General features: G+C 35.8%; 1 protein-coding gene across 1 annotated transcript; it reads right to left on the reverse strand.

The window, feature by feature from the left end:
* Positions 1 to 1140: 1140 nt before the first annotated feature.
* On the reverse strand, positions 1141 to 20954 carry cdcp1b (CUB domain containing protein 1b). Its single transcript, XM_038277028.1, has 13 exons — positions 20701 to 20954; positions 16423 to 16641; positions 15904 to 16245; positions 13886 to 14098; positions 13438 to 13791; positions 13091 to 13306; positions 10772 to 11128; positions 7460 to 7819; positions 7167 to 7364; positions 5802 to 6158; positions 2957 to 3310; positions 2781 to 2862; positions 1141 to 2417 (listed from the first exon to the last, which is right to left on the reverse strand). Exons 1-13 carry the CDS (start codon positions 20762 to 20764, stop codon positions 1925 to 1927), a joined length of 3609 nt encoding a protein of 1202 aa, XP_038132956.1. The 5' UTR covers positions 20765 to 20954; the 3' UTR covers positions 1141 to 1924.
* Positions 20955 to 23792: the final 2838 nt, after the last annotated feature.

The raw sequence follows: 23792 nt of genomic DNA on the forward strand, positions 1-23792 counted from the left end.
CAACGTTTTGCTAATGATTCAATTTTCTTATATATATATATGTTTTTCTATTTTTTACAAGCCTACATTAAAAATCACTACTACATATTGTTATACAGCCAAGAACTTAAATTATTTTAACATTATTGAGGTAGCTTATACCATTATACACATAATTTTCTATGTGGACATGGTTACTGTTGGATAGGTTTTTTTTGAAGATCATTGTTGTTCTAAGATTGAAAGAAATTATGTTTATAGACTATTGTTGTGCTGAGAGGATTAGGGAGATTGCTGATAAAGAAGCAAAGATATCCATAAGGTCATGCCATAAAAGTAGCTCCAAACATGTGTCCTCTGTTACAATGGCACCTCCATATTTACATTTTTTCTGATAATTACCTGCATGAGCGTTCCATTTTCCTGGGGATGGCGTCTGCTACATGTGCAAACTGGTAAAATTATGTTTGATGTCCTGCATCTTTTAGATGTGTCTCTGCTGCCACACCTGAATCAAATGGCTAAATTACCTACACAGTCTGAGGTCAAGGGTCCAATCCCAAATCGCCCTGTAAACTATTGCCCTCAACTATCGAGTATCACTCCCGATGACTCCCGATGCCTAGATAAGGGGGATAAATGAGAATGGGATGCCCTCTTCCCTCCACTGGAAAAGAAAACCAGTCATTGCTACGGTAACCCAACATCCCCATGTGCATGGGGATGTTGAATGTAATGGGGGTTCTTTTTTTTTCCCTAACTTGTGATTTTCTGTCAGTGTGACAAAGATGCAGCAAATCAGCAGAAATTACATTTAAATGCAGGTTTTTCCTCTGCCATTAAGTCGCCTTTACACCTACTGCTAAATTCAAATGAGTCTGCTCTGATGCAGATGAAGGGTTAGTGTGTAGGGGTAGTGTTTAAGGGCCGTTTTGAGTCTAGGTCAAGCCTGACCTTATCCCATTTACCGGACTTCTGAATTACGCTTTTGTGAAACAGACACTTTTGTTGATCAGTAAAATTCCTGTAAAATTTTTGTGTTCAAGAAAAGAAATGAATATAAATAAAATAGTGAAGACAACTCAGCACATTAAAAAACAAAACTGGAAATATTATAGCAAACATAGTTCAAATAAATAAATAAATTGAAGATTTTCAGACTATTTTAAAATGTCTATTTTATTAAAAAAAACTGTGTCTGCTTGATGGGTTTTAAACAACAAAGAGGCATTTACCAATAAAACTTTATTCTGCACATCATAATTCATAAAAACACTTGGAAAACAAATATCCCTAATTACACACACACACACAAAAAAATCTAATTAGATTGTTTCAAACCTCTGAAATTAAAACGGATTTAAAAATAAAAATGAAATTATTAAAACTAGACAGATTGCCTCAAAAGGGGCAACAAAAAGAAAACAACGAGGAATCTTGCAGACGACATAAAAGTAATCTGTAGCTTTAGTCTAACCATATTTGAAACTGGTCACATCTTTTCCCTTGAAATCAGTGATGATATATTAGTATGCTTTCCTCCTTATCTATATTTACTCACAGAAAAGGTCAACAACAAAACTGTGTAGAAAAATACTCTAAAAAGTAATTAGAATTATTTTGTCATTTCCCTTCAAAATAAGAAAAAAAAATTACTATAACAATAAAAAAAATTAGTCCAAGAGGTCACAGATTTCATTCTTAAGCTTCTGAACTGTGCTCCAGCTTGGTTAAGCTTCTCGTTTGACTAATAGAATGATTGCATCTGATTCCCAGAACAATTCCAGCAGAGATGAGGCTCTTGGTGTTAAAGTCTTGGAGCTCTGCAGAGAAGTAAAACGATGCATTAAAAAGACCTCAGATCCCCGAGTTTGATACGGACCTCAGACCCAGACAAATATTCAATAAAAAAAGCCAGGTCAATCATGTAGAAAGTTCCTTTACACTACAAACTGTCCTCTGGCATCGGCAGGTCCGGCTCCATTTCAGGGCCAGAGAGATGGATTGTGTTCATCTCTGCTTTGCCTTTGAATGTGTAGAGTTCATTATCTACCATCCTCCGGTCTTGAAATCCGAGGCTGTTCTGCCGGTCGATGGGTGTGCGAGGACGAGGCGGGACAAAAGTCTCAGAGGGGTCCAGGAATGTTTGGTACTGTTCCTTCTCTGGCTCAGGTTCCTTACTAACCGGTGGCGGTCCATCAGTGGGACCCGTGAAAGTTTGATAGGAGTCCGTCTGCGGCCCTTTTGGGAGGTCCAAACTATCATTGTAGGTGGAACCACTCAGGAGGTGGCCATAGACCATGGTGTCATCTATGTAGTCATAAACGTGGGAGTCATTGTCCGCCTGGGTTTTGATAAAGTGCTTATCACCTGGACGGAAGATATTTCCCTTGCCCATGTAGATAGAAGATTCTGTGTTCATTTTTGCTTTCTTTTTCCTGTCGGAAAAGATAAAGACACACATGAAGTCAGTTTAGGCGACAGGCACCGTGTTGAAATATACCTTCTACAAATAGTTTTAATTAATTTATGTATAATCAACATAAGAGGGCCACAAAATAAAAAATAATAATTCTAACTTTTTGATGTTCTATTTTTTCTAATTCAAAGATTGGATTAATCAATACATTGACACAAAGGTTGGCGTATGCAAATCCCATAAAGGCAACACAAGGGCATGGGATTCAGAGAAGGAGTTTGTACTGCTGATGAAAAGCCATGTTTCTAAAATTTACTTTCCTTTTTTCACCATTTAAACCATAAATATAGAAGGTGGTAAAAAATAATGAAAAGATGCATACCTTATTAAAACACATATAGTAGCCAGTACAGCGATCAGAACTACAAGAGCTCCGCATAAACCCAGAATGATGGCTAACCAATCTATGGAGAAAAAACAAAAACAAAAATGTAATCAAAATTTTTAAGAGGAGATTTTTTTTTTTTTTTTTGTATTAAATAAAGAGTGATTCCTTACTGGTCTTTTTCTGAAGAACAATTATGGTTCTGACACCAAAATGCATCTTCTCTGGTTTGCAGTTTGAGATGTTCAGGTAGAAGCTCTTCTTGAGCACCTGGTCCTCCACGTCTTCATCCTCCCTGCGGCTCATGAGCTCCTCCTTATGGCCCAGGTACTGAACCTTGATGCAGGTGTGTCTTTCTGCACATTTGATCTTGCTGACGTTGGTGAACCTAAGGTGTGCTTTGTAGTGACTAGGAAGATCTACGATCCAGGAGACAGTGGAGAAAGGCTTCATTCCCTGAGGCCAGCTTGGGGTGGCCAGTATGGTGGTCTCCAACATACTGGGTTCGACTCTGTAGATGATGTCCTCTAAAAAAAAAGACATGGTAGTAAAGTTTGGATTCAGAGCTGTCCGGGGATTTAACCTCTCTGAAAGAACTGAGGCAATACTGCCTCCATGTGGGCAGTATTCAAAAAAGAAATTATTAGAAAAATAAAGTCATGCCTTTGTTACTGATTCATTTTCTTGATTTATAAACATTCCAGGGATATTTTATTCTATTATTCATATTAATAAAAACATATAAAACACTCATTACAAAAATCTAAATACCGAATGATCATTATATGTTTGCCCTATTATCTATTTTAGCAACCAGAGGACTAAATGTGCCAGAGAGCAAGTTTTAACTTGTTTCGTTCAGGTGTTGAAAAACTGAAGGGAAATGTTGCTACATCGCAAATGACAGTGAATCAAAACAATCTGTTTTCTTCCATCTCTGCTCAGAGAGTTTTAACTGATACAGGCAATCTTTCCAGATATCTCCAAGTCATGTGTTAGTGGAGAGAGAAAAGCCTTTTTATTTTAATGAGAAAAGGCAGCTAAATATGTATATTATTTAAATCTGTTAGAATGTCATTTTCCTTCCTCCATATGAAATGTATCTTTATTTTTAAGAAAAGGTAAATAAATAACCCATCTATTTGCTACATCATTTTAGTAATCTATTTTAGTTATATTACCCATTTATGTTTTTTTTTCCTATTTTATTTGTTATTTTAGATCTTTTCTCTATGAATAAATGCTCAAAAAGTTAAATTGGCAAATGACTATAGAATGCTTGAATGAAGTTACAGTTTTGGTCTCATTTTCTATCTGTATTACATTTTCCTTTCGATAAACACATAGCTTTTCCTTTCTTCTCGTATTTTTGTGTGAACGTTTTTTAATCCCAGGGTTGACAGGGTTAGTTTGGAGATTTCAGGTCATAACTGATACATTTCAGAAAGTATATTTCAGAACAATTTCATATCACATATACCTGGACTGTCTTTGTTTTTCTTCCTGTAGAAGGTATGCAGGGTTTAGCAGTGCCCCATTCCTTAATCAGGTCATTATTGGAGAAGTCAGCCAATAACTGCAATTAATGCTATAGTGTTTCCCTGCCTTGTACAAAATCATTAGCAGAGCTACTGTTGATATAGACTTTCAGTTTGTTTATTTTTCTTTACCAAAGAAAAACTTTTACCTTATTCTCTTAATGGGCAATCTTATGGCTATCTCCTCTGACCTATTGGTTCTTACTTTTTTCCATATAAAGCACTCCAAACTCAGTCCAAACTAAAAAAGAACGAAGTAACTACAAACGTCTGATCCCATCAACTATCTGTGTTTTTTCTTTAGCAGAGAAAGAACTCCTGACTGAGCTTACGTGAATAGTTCTGTCTCCGACTTTGAGTATTTCTTTTATTTATTTGTTTGTTATAGAGAGTACCCCTGGTACTTGCGTGTTTTTCAGTCTCTTTCCTGGATAAATAAATATTGACATAACTTTTTCTACCATTAACTCTGCTCTGATTTTTACTTGTTTTGTTCTATAGAAAGAGGCCTAATATTTCTCATTTTTTTAAATTTACATTAAATAGATAAATATCTTTTTTGAATTGTTTAGATCTAATCTGCATTCTTCTATAATGCATACAAATGACATGCTTTATGTTCTCAATATAAAATCAATTAGTCAGAAAGTTAGTTTAAAGTTTTTCTTGACATACAGGTGACTATGCATTAATCAATCTAATCAATTCATCTTCTTCAAGCACAAGTTTTTAATGCCATACATGAACATAAACTAAATTTAAAATATGTGAGTGAAACCTCCTTTCGTTGCTTCTATAAGTGCTGCTTTAAGTTTGTGCTTTGGTCGGATCTGACCAAGGTTGGACTTTGTAGCAACAAAGACAAAAGATGAATATGTGCAAAACCACCTCAAATACACAGTTTTAAACAGTGGAGAACATGTGATACTATAGGCTTTTTTCTTCTTCAAAGACTAAAGGTGCATTGCTCACATCATAAACTCCTTGGATACAAAAGGATCTAAAATACAATGTCAGTGGTATCTACCAGAAAGCTAAAGGTCTTTCAACAGGATACCATTCCTTAAGAGGATTAAGAGGATTGCATTCAGTATTTTTAACCCCCCAATCTAAATCATAAAGCAAATACAGCAAAGATTGTGCAGAAATAAATGACCAAAAGCATCCCTCCATAGAACAAAGTGTTGTGCTGCTGGCAAAAAAACATTTTACAAAGTTCTTGCAACTACCAGACCAATAGTTATGCCATTACTTATTTGTTTTTCTAAAGATTCCTACCACATCTTTTTTGTGTGTCAAGAGTGTGGTTTTGCTTTGAATTCATTGTAAAGTTCTTTGTTACATTTTAAACAGGATAACCAATAAATATGGCGGTACCACATCTACCATGAAGATGCTTTCAATGGGTGATCAATATATTAACCCATAAATGGGTGAGTTGGGGTATTTTATCTTGAAAACATACATTTATCGATTTTACCTGCGATCTCTGGACTGACGACGACGTTAAGCAAAGGCTCCACATTTTTCTTCAAGTCTTGTCCAGTAGTTGTGATGGAGACATTGGTGTGGACTTGAAGTTTCTTGATCACACCATCCAAGCAGAACTCTCCAAGTGAAAAGTTCTCCTCCTCGACAATATGCAGCGAGTTTGACTGATTGCACTCCTGCCCTGGCAGGGACTGCCTGAGACTTCCCGTAGGAGAACGCAAGTCTAGGGTGGCCTCTTTGGGAATTTTTAGGTGCCACGTGAAGCTCAGCAGGGGCATCAGCGGACAGAAATCCAAAGTGGGTACAGAGAGATTAAATGAAGGGCACGATGTTATTTCGTCACATGCTGGAATAATAAAGAAGAAAATTAAGATAAGACATTAAGTTTCTGGTAGCTTCCATTACTGCGTCTATAAGAAATATCTATACTTTTAATCAGTTTTGTATACTTAGCTTTCAGAGAGTTGTAACTCTTTCTTTATATTTTAAAGTAGCATTGATTATTAGTTCTTCCTTTTTCTAAGGTCTGTGTTATTAATTAGAGTGTAGCAGCTTTGGCAAATTGTTTTAATCTCATTGGATCCCTGCATTAAGTTAGTATGTCTTGTCATTCAGACAGACATTTTCTAGTAGGATATTTCTTTATATTCTATTCTGTTTTGCTCTTCCTTCAACAATGATAATAATTATAGTGATTCTAGTCAAAAATGTGTTTTGTGAAAACAAACATTTTTTATGCATTAAACACAGCAGCAAAAAAAAAACAAATTCACTTTGTCATAGACAAATAGATCCATGAAAAATAGGTCCCAAAATGACACACATTGAAATAAAATATAAAAGTTGTACTAATGATATAAATGTAATTAGTATTTATGGTATAAGAGAGAATAAAGATATGAAACAATGGTGGGGGTAGGGGCAATGTTGTCATGTCAGGGGGGATTGGCAGTCTATTGGTCAGGGCACTGTGATTGGAATCCAGAGGTTCTGAGTTCAAGCCCACCTCCCACAGACTGCCACCCTTGGTCCCTGAGCAAGACCCTTAACTCCACACTGCTCCCCTGACACTGGACAATGGCAGCCCACTGCTCCACAAAGGGATGGGTTAAATGCAGAGAGTTAATTTAATTGCTCTCTACTTGTAAAAGTGTGATGACGATAAATTTGAATTCTAATTCTAAATTCATAAAGTAATAATTACCGTCACAACCATTTCTATCTGACAGTTGTAATCGGTCACCTAACGATATAGACATAAGTCAGCCACTTGTCTCAACCTTTGACACTCAATATCACTAATTAGTAGAAACAAAAAGCTTTGTATAAACTTTAGAGAGTGAAATATTTTTACCAATAACTTCGCTTGCAGTCAGGCGAACATCCTCCCTAGGACAGTCGAGGAAGGAGAGTTTGGCTTTGGTACCAGCAGCCACATTTATCTTCTCCTTCGGCACAGAGTCTATGGTCATCTCACAAAAAGCGTCAGAACCCACCTTCTCTATCTGCATGGAAACTCCTTTGTGTGTGCTTAGATCCACTGTACAGAAGACTTAGAGAAACCAAATGTCAGTCATTAGATTTCAGTGTAAAAAAGGTAGGCTTTACTTGGTTCTATAGAATACTGATCCAAATCCCAGGTCTTACCTGGGTGACCACTCCTCATCACAGAGACACTGTAGCTTAGGCTGAGTCCTGATAGCGTTCTGTTTGTTTCGCAGTTCTTTAGGATCATGTTAAAGCTGCCCTGCTGCTGCTTAGGCTGGGGATCCATCAGCGACTTGGTCATGTTTTTTTCCTCCTTCTGGTACTCTACCTCAACATCACCATTTAGACACTCTGCAGGGGCTCCCGCATTACCGAAGCTGATGGTGTAGTTGTGCATGTCGGGAACAGAGAACATCCACTGCATCTGCTCTTTATCAGGAAAATCTCCAGGATAATTAGGTGTGACAATGTTTATGTCTGATACGCCTCGTGGTAGATCAATTTTAACTGTGGCCAACACTAGGAAAACAAAAGAAGAACGATCAAAACCATGAAAAGTAAAGTTCGGAGATTTTTAAAGCTTTTAAATACAAGGATACAAGAATTAATGACTAAATAGATAGCATAACCATTGGTAGCCAGAAGCTCTTGTTGGTGCAATATCAACATAGTCTAACTAAGCATGCAATGCTTTAAATTGCCATTCTCAACCAAGGAAGCTTAGATGCACCATTACGACACAATAACATCACTACGTGTTAAATGTGCATCATCAAAGTCAATAGACTTCGACGAAAGCAGTGTGGTCTGAGTACCCACTTGACAAGGCATCCAATACCAATAGAGTACATTAATTTTGTGGAAAACACCATGTAAAACCTCAGAGACATGAGAGAATACTCATGCCAAAAAGAACCTGTTTCATGCTCACCCACAAGTGGGGATTCAGAAGAACAATACATCAAGACAAACCAAAAATGTCAAATGATGTAATTCTCTAAACAACCAGGTCAAAAACTCCAAACTGTACAGTTACACTTGGACAATATGCAAACCTTAAACTTGCTTAAACATTTGGCATAAAAACTTTTCAAAAGCTATTTTTTAACAACTTGATGAACAGACCAAATGTGGCTAGGGTTATCCTGAGCTATCCTGATCTATGGACACTTTAAGTAAAACTTTCTCCAACAGTGAAATTTGGTTCAGTGAAAGGTGCGGCGTTGGCCATTATACAGTGCCTTGCTAAAGTATTTGACCCTCTTGAACTTTTCAATATTTTGCCACATTTTAGGCTTCAAACATAAAGACATAAAATTGTAATTTTTTGTGAAGAATCAACAATAAGAGGGACACAATCATGAAGTCGAACAAAATTTAAAGAATATCTTAATCTAAAAAATAAAAAATATGGTGTGCAAAATTTTTCAGCCTTGTTTAGATCAAACTTTGTTGCGCCAACTTTTGCTGCTATTACAGCTGAAAGTTGCTTGGGGTATTTGGTTTTGCACATTGAGAGACTAAAATTTTTGCCCATTCCTCCTTACAAAACGGCTGGAGCTCAGTGAGGTTGGATGGAGAGCGTTTGTGAACAGCAGTTTTCAGTTCTTTCCACAGTTTTCTCGATTAGATTCATTTTTGGACTTTCACTTGACCATCTGGATATTTTTGGTATTTTCAGTTGGTGTGTTCAGTGTGATTAGCTGTGTTGCTTTTAAGCCAAACATAACATTTTGCATCGTTGCCAAAAAGTTAAATTTGGTTTCATCTGACCAGAGCTCCTTCTTCCATATTTTTTCTGAGTCTCCCAGGTTGATTGTGGCAAACTGTAATCAAGACTTTTTATGGATATCTTTAAGACATCGCTTTCTTCACTTACACACAAGTGGATTCTATTTATCGTCATTAGTCATTTAGATCAACAGTGGATCATTCAGTGATTCTCAGTGAACTTCTGGAGACATTTGTCTTTTCTGTTTGAAGCCTGAAAGGTGGCAAAAGGTTTAAAAGTTCAAGGGGGTTAAATACTTTTGCAAGGCACTGAATAAATTTTAGAAAAGAAAGCAATTAATGGAGTAAAATGTAAAATCTCAGTCAAAATACAATCGTAGACAAAGTAAAAATAATAAAAAAAATAAACATCTGTTTTATGCATTCTACATGGTTATTACCAGGGCTATCAAATTACTACAGATAAACTACATGATGATTTAAAACATTTAGTTAAAAAAATTAAATTAAATTTCCACAAGATCACAAAACAGAAAAATTATTAAAAACTCCCCAAACAACATGCTGAATTTAAAAAAAGTTGCACATCATAAGCTGTAGTAGCTGAATTAAATACTGATTGCATAAACAAAAAAATGTGTTCATGCATATTATTAAACTAGACATACTTAGAATAAATAATAATAAACTATGTAAAATACTTGTGATTTCCATTGTACAGAGATGTGAAACTATCATTTAAAGACAGGATATGATGCTCTGACATGTCAGACAATTTATGACTTTGTTTCAATGAAGTGGATGATGATTGTGATACACCTCTATTTTTTTATTATAATCAGGCATTCAGTGCTATGACACATACTTTGTGCTGGAAGCAGCTCCTTTATATACATGGTTAAATAGGCGCTTTTTAGGTGATACCTTAAGAAGTTTATATTGTTAATATATATGCACTGAAAAGCATAAAGAGAAACCTTTAAAGTATGTCATCACTCCAGAGCTGATACACCTGGTTCTATCTTTCTGTTTAACCCCAATTCAGTCAGTGCAACTGAAGGAGCTATCGCTTGAATCATGTTGTGTATTCTTCTGCCATTGATATAACCGCTGACTCAGAGCTAATGGTTTAAATGTGTCCCTCTCTGAGCCTTGCAGGTGAAGCCCTTAAAAGAACTAGCTGCCACTAACTGTTTACTTTTTCTTTTACATAGCACCAGTGCTTCTGTATTTTATGTGCGAGCTTGTTCCTCTCAATCGGCCAAAGGAGATGGCAGCTTATAACTCCTGCATTTGCTAGAAATTTCTTCCTGCTAAATGGGTGTTTTCTCTTCTCAACTGTTGCTAAAAGTACGATGATCTGCTGCGAGGTTGACACCATTTCATTGAACATTTACCTTGGCGCATGCTTGCTCAAGAAGAGCAATTAATGGAAAGCCAATTACTGGATGGGAACACCTGGGTTTCCTTAAAAATTGTTTAAAAAATGCACTAATTAGAGGAATAAACTGAACTTGACTGAATTATTTGATAACTATGACTGACTTTAGGGGGAGATAAATAACTCTGAACCTGTCAGAGTGACTGGATTTAAGTAATCATACATTAAAGTATGAAAAAATGTGACTTTTTTCCAGTAAAGTGCACAGAGACAACATTTTGTTTGTAAACATAAACTGAATTGAAATAAGTGATAAATCTGTGCTGGAATAGAAAAAAAAATTACTGTAACAGACTTACTCTTTGTCTCAGGTCCGACTTTAAGTTTGAAGTTCACAGGGTCCAGCTTTGCATTACCAGGAACGGTCAGTGACACACGACCTTTGTAACGACCCAGTATTGAGGTCACAGGGCCACCTTTGCAAAAAGTGCCGATATTTGTCCGGCCAGATCGTGGGTAGATCACAATAGAGTATGTGTTGTCATCTGGACACATCTCTTCATTGGGAATCTGTCGCAGTCCCGTTTCGGAAAAGTCTAGATCGAACGCTCGATTCGATGTAACCTTCAAGTCCCAGGTGAAAGTCCGGTTGAAGTCTGGAAAGAAACTTTTTTGTGCATGAACGGCATCACCTAAACAGGATTCCTCTGTACAGTCTGAGGACGAAGCATAGAACAAAGATATAAAGTATTAATTTCTGCTTCAAAAAGGGGTTGAATAAAATTCAATATATGGAGATTTTTTTAAACAATAATTAAGAAGTTAATGTAGTGGCAATATAAGTATTATTTCCATGTGCAAGTGGATAAAGTTGGTGGACAGGGACAGTTGTAGGCTTAATTATATGAGGGGGCAGTCAAATGTGCAGAAATAATGCCCCATATTTACTATTATTGTTGAAATGTGGTTACTTCATGGGACTGAACTAATAGCTACAAGCTGATATTTTAAAACACTAATTAAGAATGGAACAGTGAAAAGATGCATTTTAATCAAATGTGTCAGTTTATGTAAAAATATTTATATTGGAAAAATATCCAAATCTTCTTCTGAAGTCTGAGAATCGTCATAACAAGGCAATATAGGCCACTGAATGAGTTAGTTTTTTGTTAGTTTTTTTTGTTTTATTTATTTTATGTGGGTAATTTTTGTGTTTTTGAACTATTTCTGTAAAAGTCTTATGAGCTGAATAGGTTTATTTTTTTATCAGAATAAGAGATACGTTTCTGAATAAATTTCTGCTTCGTTCTGCTCCTTTGTAATCATTGTTTTAGTTGTTACATAAAGTATTTATATTTATCATTGGGTAAATAAATAAAAATAAAATGAAATAAAATATACTGTGTCCAACTGCACTATTTTTGATTGCCTCTATCCTAAGACATTCCCAGCTTTGGTATTGGTTGTGTTCCACCTAAAGCAAAGCTCCTGCAAGTGTAGTTCTTAGGTTACCTGCCCATAATAAGGTGGCAATCTTTTAGGGGGTGAAACTATTTATAATAACTATAATTCATATAAGATTGAACAACCAACATGTTATTTAATCTTATTGTATGATCATTATGCCTCTTAAACTAATATGTGAAAAAAAAGTGTGAAAAAATATTTTCTTTAAAAAAAACTGTTTAGATCTACAGAAAGCTTCAGGTGTTTTGGTTAAAAATTTGACTCCTTAAATACGATATTTTTTAAATTACTGATGAGAAAATAAATTCAGAGACACACAGAGCGCTTTAAGAACTTCTGAGAGAAGAAAGATTAATAAAAACTACATGGATTATATTTAAAAACAGCATAACAACTAGAAAGTGCCTGGGTCCTTTACACACATCAGTCGGTGTTATCCACCACCGGTCACTTACTATGTGCTTAAATTGGGAAACACTTCATATAACAGGCTCTAATTTGGAAATTAACAACAAGGTTGTTTTAACTAAATGTATGCTCTATTTTCATCTGCTTTTATAGTTGGCTTTTTAGTTTCTCATAACATGAATCACAACAATTCATTTCATGGAGCTTTTCTGCTTTCTCAGAGTTCACCGATTGAGCTTTTCCTAAGTGAGTGAGAATCTGACACTGGTTGCCAAGTGTAGCCCTTGTCAGACTACTTGTAGGCTAATTTGCAAACCAATTGCTGATTGGTTAATTACCACAAGAAGCGGGGCAGGAGTTTGGGTTCTCTACTGACTGCAGACAGACAGACAGACAGAAGGAGAGGATCACAACCTATGCACGATGCACAGCAGAACCTGAGAGATGTTCAGTTACTTTTAGCAGGTATGATTTGAGGGGGCAAGGCGTATGTTTGAGGGGCCACTGCCCTGATCTTGACCCAGGGTTGGCAGGAAGTTTATGAGAAAATATTTTTAAATTCAGCAGGGCAAACGTGTGCCCAGATTACAAACCAGTTTAAACTGAGAGTAAAACTAATCTTACATTAGCTCATTACATGTAGAGTTATACATTTAAGTTTTTTCTGTTTGGTTTGTTTTGCTAATTACCATGATTATGGCTTACATTTAAGAAAGAAACCAAAGTTCTGGTATTTATAAAGTTGAAATTTTGCTATTCATTTTAACTTGTACTATATGACAACATATTTTCAATGCTCATACCAATTTCTCTGTTTATTTCCACACTGAAGATACTTTGTGGTTTAGAACATGTGAATTCCACTGGTGTGGAATGAGGACTGTCCAGTGTCACTTTTAGTTCATTGCACTCCTGAACGGACTTTATAGTTGCACAGATTTCACAGTCTGGTTTTTTATCCTTCCTGCTGATGATGACTTTTGTTTTGGGATCAGAGGTCACAGACATGGATTTTCCACCTAAAAAAAACAAATACATGTCAATCATAGGAAACTTCTGCAGATGGCAAAGTGATTAGTTATTCCGTAAATAACAATTTTGTTTGATTTTTTTTTTTTTTTACATGAATGGTGTTAAAATATGTTCTCACCTCTAGGTGCTGCTTTTAAACTGAATACGTTTGGTTCCAGTTCTCCTCCTTTAGGCACTTCGACAGACACCGTCTTCATTCCAAAATAATCAAGTTTAGACCCACTCAAACCTTTGCAATAACTGCTAGTTTTCAACTGTCCATTGAGCCTCATAGTACTGACAGTATACTGGAAACCATCTTTACAAGTCTCTGAAGGAGACGATTTCTCTTCTAGTCCCTTGGGAAATTCTAAAGTTATGACAGTCTTGTCTGGAACATTAATAATGTCCCATGTTATGTTTTTTTTAAAACCCTTGAAGAAATCTGGATCTACTTCGGCCACAGCAGGGGTGCAGGAATTCATTGTGCATGCTGAGAGAAAAACAGAAGGAAAAAAAAGATAAAGAGTTGTTAAACTCAGTTGAGTTAAATTAACCAGTTTCAGAAAGAGATGGTGAAGCCTTACCCAGCTCTGTTGTCATTTTCATTTGGAACACTTCTTGAGGTTTCAGGCATTTAAATTTTAAAGACAGTATTTCAGCACTTTTTAGAGTCACTTCTGTTGCGCTGCAACCAGGACTGGTACCGTTAACAACACACACTTCACATTCTTTCTCCCCAGGTTCTCTGCTCAGAACCACGGTTGAACTGGGACCAATGGTAACAGTCATTTCTCGCTCTGGTAAAAAAGATATAAAATAGAGAAAATACAGATTCAACAAGCATGATTTGTTGATGGGCGACGGGCTTTTAAATCTAGATTAAAAAGATTGGTGATGTTACCTGATTTTATAAATGCAAATCTATTTAAATTTAAAGTGTATTCTTTTTTTTTCAAGCAATCATTGTCAAAATGTGTTCATGTAAGAAACGTAAACAATGCATATAAATGTTGATGGGTAACTACTTACAGAATATTTACCCATAAAACTAGCTTTACTAAAGTTAGACACATGCTAAAGATTATGTACAGAATTAATAACATTTGATAGACCGCTTTGTTTAGCTGCAACCAAATTATTCTTAAGGTAATGCTCCATTTAAAATACGTCTATTGAAAAAAAAAAATCAAAGTTTGTAAGCCTAGATTGGTTCAACATGTTCTCAAGATGTGGCCAAAAAGCACAACTCCAAACCCCATGGTGTGAAATTAAAAAAGAAGACTATAACTCCTAAACTGGTACTGTACATAATATTTCAATCCCTTTAAAAAGCAGTCAGATGTAGCTATTAAAACAATCAACAGGCACACAGCAAGACTCAAGAAGTTTTTGATTTATACAAACCCTGATCAATATGGCTGCCGTTTGCATACATTAAGTAAAAGCACAGAAGATAACTGCCTGCTTTTCGACCCATTTAAAATCAGATTGATAGGTTACACACATTATACTGTTCAAGCTCCAAAAGTCAAAAAATAGTTTTGAATATAGAACAATACTTTATTTCTGCCCTGTAATGCAAAGAGTAGCTAGTCCGGTTACTGATGAAAACATCTAAATAGATCAGTTGGGGGTCACATCAGGAAATGGAATAAAGAATTCGGAAATACTATTAATACTATCAATATAATGTTAATTATTTTCAATACTACTATCAACACTTATTTTGAGCTAAACATTTATAGAGGAAACTAAATAAAACATCTTATCTTGCTAAAATATCTTATTTCTTATAAAAAAAACAAAGATGAAAAAAGCAAAGATTGTACAATGGGGAAGCTGGTTAATTTGTTCACTATGTTGTAGGTTTCTTAGTTTAGGACTATTCCCTCCATATCAAAGATTTGTGCAGTGTCTATTATGGGTCTTTTCATATCTTCTTTGACTATAATTGACTAATCTATTTTGAAAGCATTCACCAAGAGCGTATTGTATAAAAATAAGGTTTTAGGATAATATTGGATAGCTAAGGGTAAGAGGTCAAATACTGTTAATTTGGTTTAATCCTGGACAGGATAAGGAAAACATGACATTATGATATTAATACTGAATATCACAAAAGCCATTATGAATAACCTATATTTCTATAACCCTAAATTTTCCAACTGCTCTTGGAGACTTTTAGTTGCTAAAATATTTAGCAATCTTCTGATACAGACTGAGAGAGTCTATCCATGTGGCCCATGTCATCATTCAAAAGCAGAGTTTTAATTAATGGCTCCTGAAACATTATTGTATACCAAATACATCCTAGCTGGTCTTTGTTGCTGTGGCATTGCAATCCATATATCATGAAACTTTAATCAGGGGTTCACAATTTTTAATGTTGATTATAAGAAAACTGCCCAACCCTGGGATTACGAACACAATGGAAACAGAATTTAGAAAGAGAAATAACATCAAGTTATCAGAGCAGATTTTTTTAAATAGCAATTTACCTCTATAGTTACAAAAAATACACACATAAATAATTGTAATAATCTACCACACACCATTTCAATGGGATATTGTTAAAGAATTGTTAGAATGGACAGATTCTTACCCAATGGTCCTGACGAGGCCTGAAATAGTGCAGAGGGCACCTTTATCTGTGGTTTGGCTTCTAGAGACACCATGCCTTGATTGGAAAAGTCAAGTTGTGCAATAGAGCCCCCCCGACAGTACTGAGTTGGATCTTCGTTGTTTGTTTCGGATGCAACCATTGAAAACAACAGACCATCAGTGCAAGGCTTTGAAGTCTTAGTCAGTTCTTCGCCGAGGACTTTTAGACGCACAAGCGTCTTTTCAGGAGCTTTCAGCTTCCAGATGAAGGTTCTGGAGAACTCTGACAGGATCGATGACTGAACCTCTACTATGTGAGGCTCACATAACTTCTCCGTACATTCTGTAATGAGGTTTCAAAGGTGAAACAAGTGTTTTGTTAAACTAGATAAATTCTTGATACTAGAATATAACAGACTTTAAAAAATTCTAGAATGTAACTCCTTGAATGTATGAAAATCTAAAGAATTTAAGACAAAAAAAAGACCAATGAATTCTGATTAAATTGTGTGTAACTCACCAATTAAGCTGGTAATCGTCACACTGTATGATTGTTCAATGGGTTCCGAGCAGGTAAACCGCAGTTTAACTTTCTCCTCAGGCACTAAATCCAAAGAAGGATGGCAAGTTGTCTGGGTGTCATTTACGCCGGTGACCGTACACACACTACAATTAGGTCGCTCGCTGGACACTGTGACTTGAGAAGCGTTTTGTGGCTGCACCGTGGTTTCAAAGGCCTCTGAGGTGAAGAGCAAAATGTACAGAAACTGAATAAAAAGATGCTGAACAAATAAAAATAGGAGATTTGACTGTGTGGCAGAGCTGTGCAGGTAAATAAATGAAAGTGATGCTTCAATGTAGGGCTGCAACTAACAATTATTTTGCAAATTGATTAATCTGTTGATAATTTTTTTAATTAATCAATTAATAATTGGACAGCAAAAGGTTCCTTAAAGAATACTTTTGTTGAAATTAAACCAGGTGAAACTAAAACTTTTCAACTTGAGGAGTTCTGGATAGAGTATATTAACAAACGAAAAAGTTTTTTATCTTAAATATGAAAGGTTTTTGTACAATTTTTGGAATAATATCTGAGCTCTAAGTCGGTTGCTCTGTCAGCTACAGGCATTGTTTAGAGTCTTTACACTCTAGTTAACGATTAATCGATTACTAAATTAGTAAAAAATTATTCCAATAATCAATTAATCACTATTAACCTGATTAATTGTTTCAGCCCTACTTCAATGATGAAAATTAACAAAAAATACATCAACAATGATTTTAGAGAAAGAACAGGAAAAGCCAACAGATTAGGCAAAGGTTATAAAACCATTTCCACTCCATGGAAATGGTTTTATAACCACCCCAAAAGAAATTATACTATACGACACTCAGAAAATTACAAAAACCCCTAAGCTGTTTCTCAGACCTCACAGGTCTCAGTTAGCATGTTAAATGTTGGAGATCATGACAGATCAGTTAAAAACAGACTGAACAGGTATGGCTTGTTTACAAGAGTTGCCTCATAGGCGAGGTAAGCTGTGCCTGATCAAAATCACACTGATTCAAATTTCTTACCACAACCTATTCCAATAGAATAAGTGTCACTCTATATTTTATTCTTTTAAATTAAAGTATATGCACATTTTCATTTATTTTCATCAACTAGTTACTTTTCCACTAATTTCAATCTTTCAGACAGAAAATAAATTCAGATGAAATTTAGCTGTTTTAAACAGTTTTTAATCCTGAAATACATTTTACACCTTTAGAAATGTATTATATAAACCAGAGATTTTAGTGGATCAAATATTCATTATAGAAAGCATATTTTTAACAACTGAAGCCTGTTTTCAACTAGGTCATGCAACAACAACACTGTATAAAGAAATAAACCCACCCATGCATCCATGAATAATCAGGTTATGGGGGTTTGAGGAAGGAAGTGTCCAGAAACCTGGGCAACCAGGAAACATCCTGATCAGGTCCTCAAAACCATCTCAAAAGATGCCTTTCTGTGGTGGTAAAGGAGTGCAGCACAAAACCTATACAAACCTTAGTCCTCATACAGCTGCCTTATGTCCAGGTCACAGCCCAGGCAGCTTCTCTCTCCACCCCATTTCAAGTTAATTCACCATTAAATAGAAACCATTAGTGCCCCCAAAAAATAAAAACTTCAGTTCCGCTTTGCTCCTTTTCTTTTACTTTTTTATTTCAGGCAGGCATTCAGACTCCTTTATGTATATATGAGCAGCAGTTCTACTTTAAACTGGCGGAGCTCCTCCCCTCATCTTATTTTAGACATATGGTTCATTTTAGCCACTTGTGTCTGAGATATTTTTATTTCATCCATATCTCATTTACTATAGCTGAAGGTGAAATGATATGAGGTAAAAATCGAGAGCTCTGCTTTTCAGCTCTTATCATTCTTCATCAAGCCAGAATGCAGCATTGCCCAGGTCCCTGCACATGAGGCTCCACTCCTTCAAGTCATCCTCTGCTCCATCCTACTGTCATTCTCCACCATACTTAAACTGCCCCCCTTGAGTTGAACACTGTCCCTAACTTGAAGGGAGCAGCGATCATTTTGGGGTTGAGAACCTGAAACTCAGAGGACCCCAAAGGCATACAGACGATGACAACTTCAAATGATGTCTCGCTAAAGGTGACTCAGAAAGATTGCTGGTGACACATGAGCAAACACTGTTGCCAGGCACTCCTATCCAACTGACTGTAATGATGAAGCTACGCAAATTAATAGGAAGTCTAATAAAACATGAGTCATAGTGAGTGAAGAGAATCACATTTATGGATAAAATGATATTTGTTCTACTAAGAAAACATCTTTTAAAGCCAGACCCATTTACAGCAAGGGTAAAGCTGTAGTTTTATGACTTTATATAAGAGTGCAGATTGTTAAGCATCCATTTGTTGCTTAAAAGCCCTCTGTTGTAGGGGTATATTCCACAGGAAGTCAAAAACATTCCTCTTTTCAAGATTCAGCCTTGTGTTGACATGACTGCATTGCATCATTACACAAAGACTTTTTGGCTGCATATTCATTGCCTGGCTTCATATTCATCAGGATACAGAGGAGGTTTTCTGAACTAGTTTGGGGTCATGATTACCTTTATGAATGTGCACTTTCAAAGTGTGCTTTTTACATCAAGATGGTTAATTACATTTACTGAATGTAAAAAGAAAAAAGTTGCATCACCAGCAGAAGGTGTTTACTCCCAGCAGGGTACCGTAGATTCCGGCTTTTTTGGGCAGGAGGATCCAAACTAGACTCTCCCTCCAAAGTAAATAAAGGTTTCCATGTAAACATGAAAACTTTTATTACAGTTATTTTACAGCCTGTGTTGGAAAATCTAGCCATTACAAACAACAGAAAATGAAGTCCATATAAAAGCTTTTTAATAGCAATGCAGGTGTCAGGGCTTTTAGAGAGAGTAAACAATGGATGTCAAAGTTTAAAGGAGCGCAGTTTATAACCCGCATCTGATTTCTTTTTATCATTCATTGTTATCATAAAAATCCTGGGTATAACTGACTGCATTTGCAGGAAAGACAACACAGAATTCAAATCGCACACAAAACGTAATAAAACACCCACCAGATTTATAGTTGAGGAGCAGATTGTTGATCAATCATTAATGAGGCCACGATGAATTCATGCCTCCAGGAAGGAAGCTCTCAATGCATTTGAAAACAGAAAGCTAAATGTAGGAGCTGAGAGATGTATCAGATATATCAGCTCTCCTTAATATACTCAAATTTCACTCTCGTCATTCCTGTCATAAATCATCATGCAAAAGGGTCTTTTTCTAGTCTTAAAAGTCAAGCCAGAAAGTAAGGAATCTTTAAAGCTGAGCTGACCTCCATTGTTTGTGACCCATAAAGGTGAGACAAAGCACAATGGTGAAGTTAGTACCTGATTTGTAATAAATAAAGGGCTAATCTGCTGCATTTAAGCTTTGATCCCCTCTAGTTAATATTTAGATTACTACAATAAGCTTTCAAAAAAAAAAAAAAAATCTGCATTCATTGCATTTTAAAACTGAATATATGTTAAACAAATCACAAAATGTGTTTTTTATCTTTCATTATTGTGAAAAAACAGTAAAAGTTAATTGTGACTATGGTGTAGTTTTCAGGCTGGACCCTGCTATCAAGGCATAAAAAACCTTTTTGTTTTTGGTGTTTGAGTATCCAGAAAGTGAATAAAGTTTCAAATATCATATACTGAAGTCTATATAAATGCTCATCACTGCAGGTGGTTCAGTTTTTTTACTTTTACTTGACTCTAATCTACAATATATCAGTATTATGAAACTGTGACATTTTGCCTGTTAAAATGGTTTGGTTTACAAACTTAAAAGTAAAATGTTCTTGGATGAAAATAAAAGCTATATAATAATATTTTGAGTTAAAAAAATACATATATATATATTTCCCAAACAACAATCTGTTCTAAATGCTATATTTAGTTGAACTGTTAATGAATGATTCATCTATTCTAGATAGGGTTATGCTTAATTAAGAACAAAAAAACTACAAAAAAGATAGATTACATAATTATTTGATTGCAGCTTGGATATTAAGTATTTTGTTAAATGTAGTTTGTTAAATGCAGCACAGCAGATGTCAAACTGAAGCTACAACTCACACACTGACTTCAGCGTCATAAATAAAGCTGTTTCCTGAACAGCCTACAGACAATTTAATGAATTAGTACAAACACAAAAATAAGTCTTTAGCTTACACACATTTCCAGCTGACATGTCATTTTCCTCACCTGATGAGTCCAAAGATGAGAGAAATAAAAGCGCCACAAAAGCGCACGTTCCATAAAGTCGCATGTTCACAATATGATTATCCTTGTGGAAACAATAACAAGATTTGTTTTCAGAAGAAAAGAAAAGGTTTAAATCCAGACTATGTCTTCAGACAAGCAACAGCATTTTCCGTCATTTTCCAACCACAGCAAAGCGCTGACAGCAACTTCCTGCTCCGGGATTGCTGCGCGCAGCGGAGGGCGTGGTCCACAGGTGGTTTACCTGTTCAAACTTGAGGAGAAGATCCTGCCCGGTCGCTGTGTGAAACAGAAAACAATTTTGGCGCTCGGGATAGGAGTGAAATTCATGTGCAGTGTGGCACAATGGGCGCCCTATTTATAAGCATCGAAATATGCCACAGATGGCTGGCATGGGGCTGTGGATCCCCAACATTAGGATGGGATGGGTGTGGAAACAGCCTGTGACCATAAGGAATAAATGGCAGGCTATTTATTTTAAAAATAAATTTCTTTAATAACTTTTATAATAATGCATTTAAATCTATATCCATCAGGATATAATTATAAAATATTACAAATACATATATAGTATTTACAGAAATTGCATGAGTTCAGTCAATCAGATGAGCAGGAAAAAAGTTCTCAAGCAAAACCTTATAAACAGTCAGGTGAATTTTTTCCCACAGTATAGCAATAGTAAATGTGTGGGTTTTCCTTCTCTTTCTTTCTTTTTTTTTTTTTTTTTTTTGGTTTGAAGGCCTAACATTGCAAGAAACACTCCCAGGACTGGAGGCTTGCTCTTGCCACCACATGCCTCCCAATGCAGACATTCCTGCTCACAAACATACCTGAGGGCTGGATTCATTTACAAACTTTGGTGTCTCCAAACACTCACTTTTTTCCTCATAACTTTTAATTAAAATGCAAATTCAACACCAAACCAAAATCTCCAATTATCCAATCTTAAAGAAAGAAAACTACTAAGATACAAGCAAACAAAGAGTGAATGTTTTGGCCCATTTATTTTGTCTTCACAAATGGTTCTAGTTGGAGTGAACCAGTTCACTTCTGCGGTATAACATACAAAGAGGTCATTTTCCCAACCCAGTCTGACAGCATGCATGTGGGTGTTGTGCTGCTGTCTCTTTCCTTAACAAGAGGCCCTCAGAGAAGATTCAACAGCTGTCAGAGTTCCCCTCCCGTCCCATGAAACTATAGAGCCCAGAGAGCCACACTTGTGCTGCTCCGAGGGGTTTCAGGTCCACATTTTGTTTCCTGGATCACCCTTAGAGGGAGAATTATTAACACTGACAGATACTGTTAAGCACAAGGAAGTGTTGCAAAGTGCTAAAATAAACAGAGAAATGTCTGTGTAAAATACAAAGTAACACATAGAAACAATATTTCTGAAATTAAAATATGTTGAACTAATTATAATCAATGGAGAAGGCTAAATCAGTTGAGATGGAAAACTTGAACAGTCCACATGGAGGCAGTAAGTCATTACTAGAGAGCAGCTAGAGTCCTCGTTCAGTATTTCCCCTGTAAATACCAGCTCCAGATGAACACACAAGATTGGTTAAATACAGCAACCTTGATCAGTTTATTGTTTGAAGCACTTAATACTTCTTATAAACAAAAGGCGAGACCAGGTAAAGTTCAGATCCATTTATACAAAATCAATGTTATTATTCAAATATTTTTATTGGATTTTTTTAATTGTTTACATAAAATAACAGCCAAACAATAACCCCAATATTAAAAATAAACTCTAATAACATAGTCAAAAAATAAATAAAAAATATCGACATGTTACAGTAGGGTTACAGAGTCTATGACTTAATTATGTCCCAGTGTTTCCAACAGGGAATTGTAAGTGAAAATAATTTAGAAACGGCTGCCAGACCTTATAGAACCTCCGGGTTGATCCCCTGATCTTGTGTAAAAAATCAATGTTGATCCAAATGTAATTTAAACAGTTCAATTCATAGTTTTTTAAATGCAATAATTTTTACAACTCTATTATCTCTATAATCTATTAAAATATTTTGGTCAATAATATATTACATGAAATTACAAGAAAGTCAAATTATTAGATATATATACTATCTGATAATTTAACTGATAGTATATATATAGTTTATTTCTATCTTCATTTTCTATATGCAGTTGTGCTAACACAAAACTGGAAAAAATAGTAATAAATATGTAATAAATTATAATTTGGTCAAATAAAATATTGTTTTTGTTTTGTTATTGTTTTGTTTATTTTTGTTTCAAAAATATTTGTTAAAAAACAGACTCATAAACAATGAACCAACTTACCTGTCAGTAGGTGCAGAAGTCTGACTGAACATATTCAGAACATAACAGAAAACACCTGATTTCAGTTATTAACTCAGTTTTGCTCAACAAAATTCAGTAGTTCAGGAGTTCCATCAGGCTTGTTTACTTGTTTTATTCTGTTTCCAAGACAGAAATGGGCGAGATGCAAGAACAGAGCTTTGTTAGAATGCTACTACTCCAGTAACCCTAGTCAGAGGGGCTACATGCGAAGGTGTGGAGAAGTGGTCATTTCGATACTCACAGTCCACACTCACGGTGAAACAACTAGTAGCTCAATGTTCTAACAGCCATAAACGACAACTGCTCTCACAACTTGAGATTGACGAGGTACAAAACCACTGTTCTGGTAAGGGGGAACCAGGACCCCAGGTCAGAGAGGAAATTAACACCAACCGCCCCACCAACAATTGGGTACAATGCCCAAATTAGTGCAACCACGCTGAACGAGGCACCAACTGACCGAAAAAATAGGATCATGGCAAAAATGTCCACCAGGCAACCCTGAAGCTAGTTACAGAGACTAAGTGAACCACCATCAGAAAGGTACTAGAAGACATGAATGCAGCTCTGCAAGCAGTTCCTACATCAACCATCACCGACACCATGTAGCTTTTAGCTAGAGTGGCTCAGGTTATCTTGAGCTAACTCTATAGTTATGCTGCTAGAGGCTTAGACTGCTGGAGGACATGAGAGGGGTCAGGAAGCTGGGGTCATTCTGTCTCTGTTCTCCCATTCTGAAATATTTG

This window comes from Cyprinodon tularosa, unplaced genomic scaffold, assembly GCF_016077235.1.
Source record: "Cyprinodon tularosa strain WSP-4 unplaced genomic scaffold, ASM1607723v1 ctg13, whole genome shotgun sequence".
Lineage (NCBI taxonomy): Eukaryota > Metazoa > Chordata > Actinopteri > Cyprinodontiformes > Cyprinodontidae > Cyprinodon > Cyprinodon tularosa.

Bases quoted from the DNA above. Each gene is read 5' to 3' on its own strand.
- cdcp1b (XM_038277028.1), bottom strand. From the start codon at position 20,764: ATGCGACTTTATGGAACGTGCGCTTTTGTGGCGCTTTTATTTCTCTCA. The intron at 16,642-20,700 runs GTGAGGAAAATG...TCTTCACCTCAG, and splicing joins CTCATCTTTGGACTCATCAG to AGGCCTTTGAAACCACGGTG. The intron at 2,863-2,956 runs GTAAGGAATCAC...TTTTCTCCATAG, and splicing joins TGTTCTTCAGAAAAAGACCA to ATTGGTTAGCCATCATTCTG.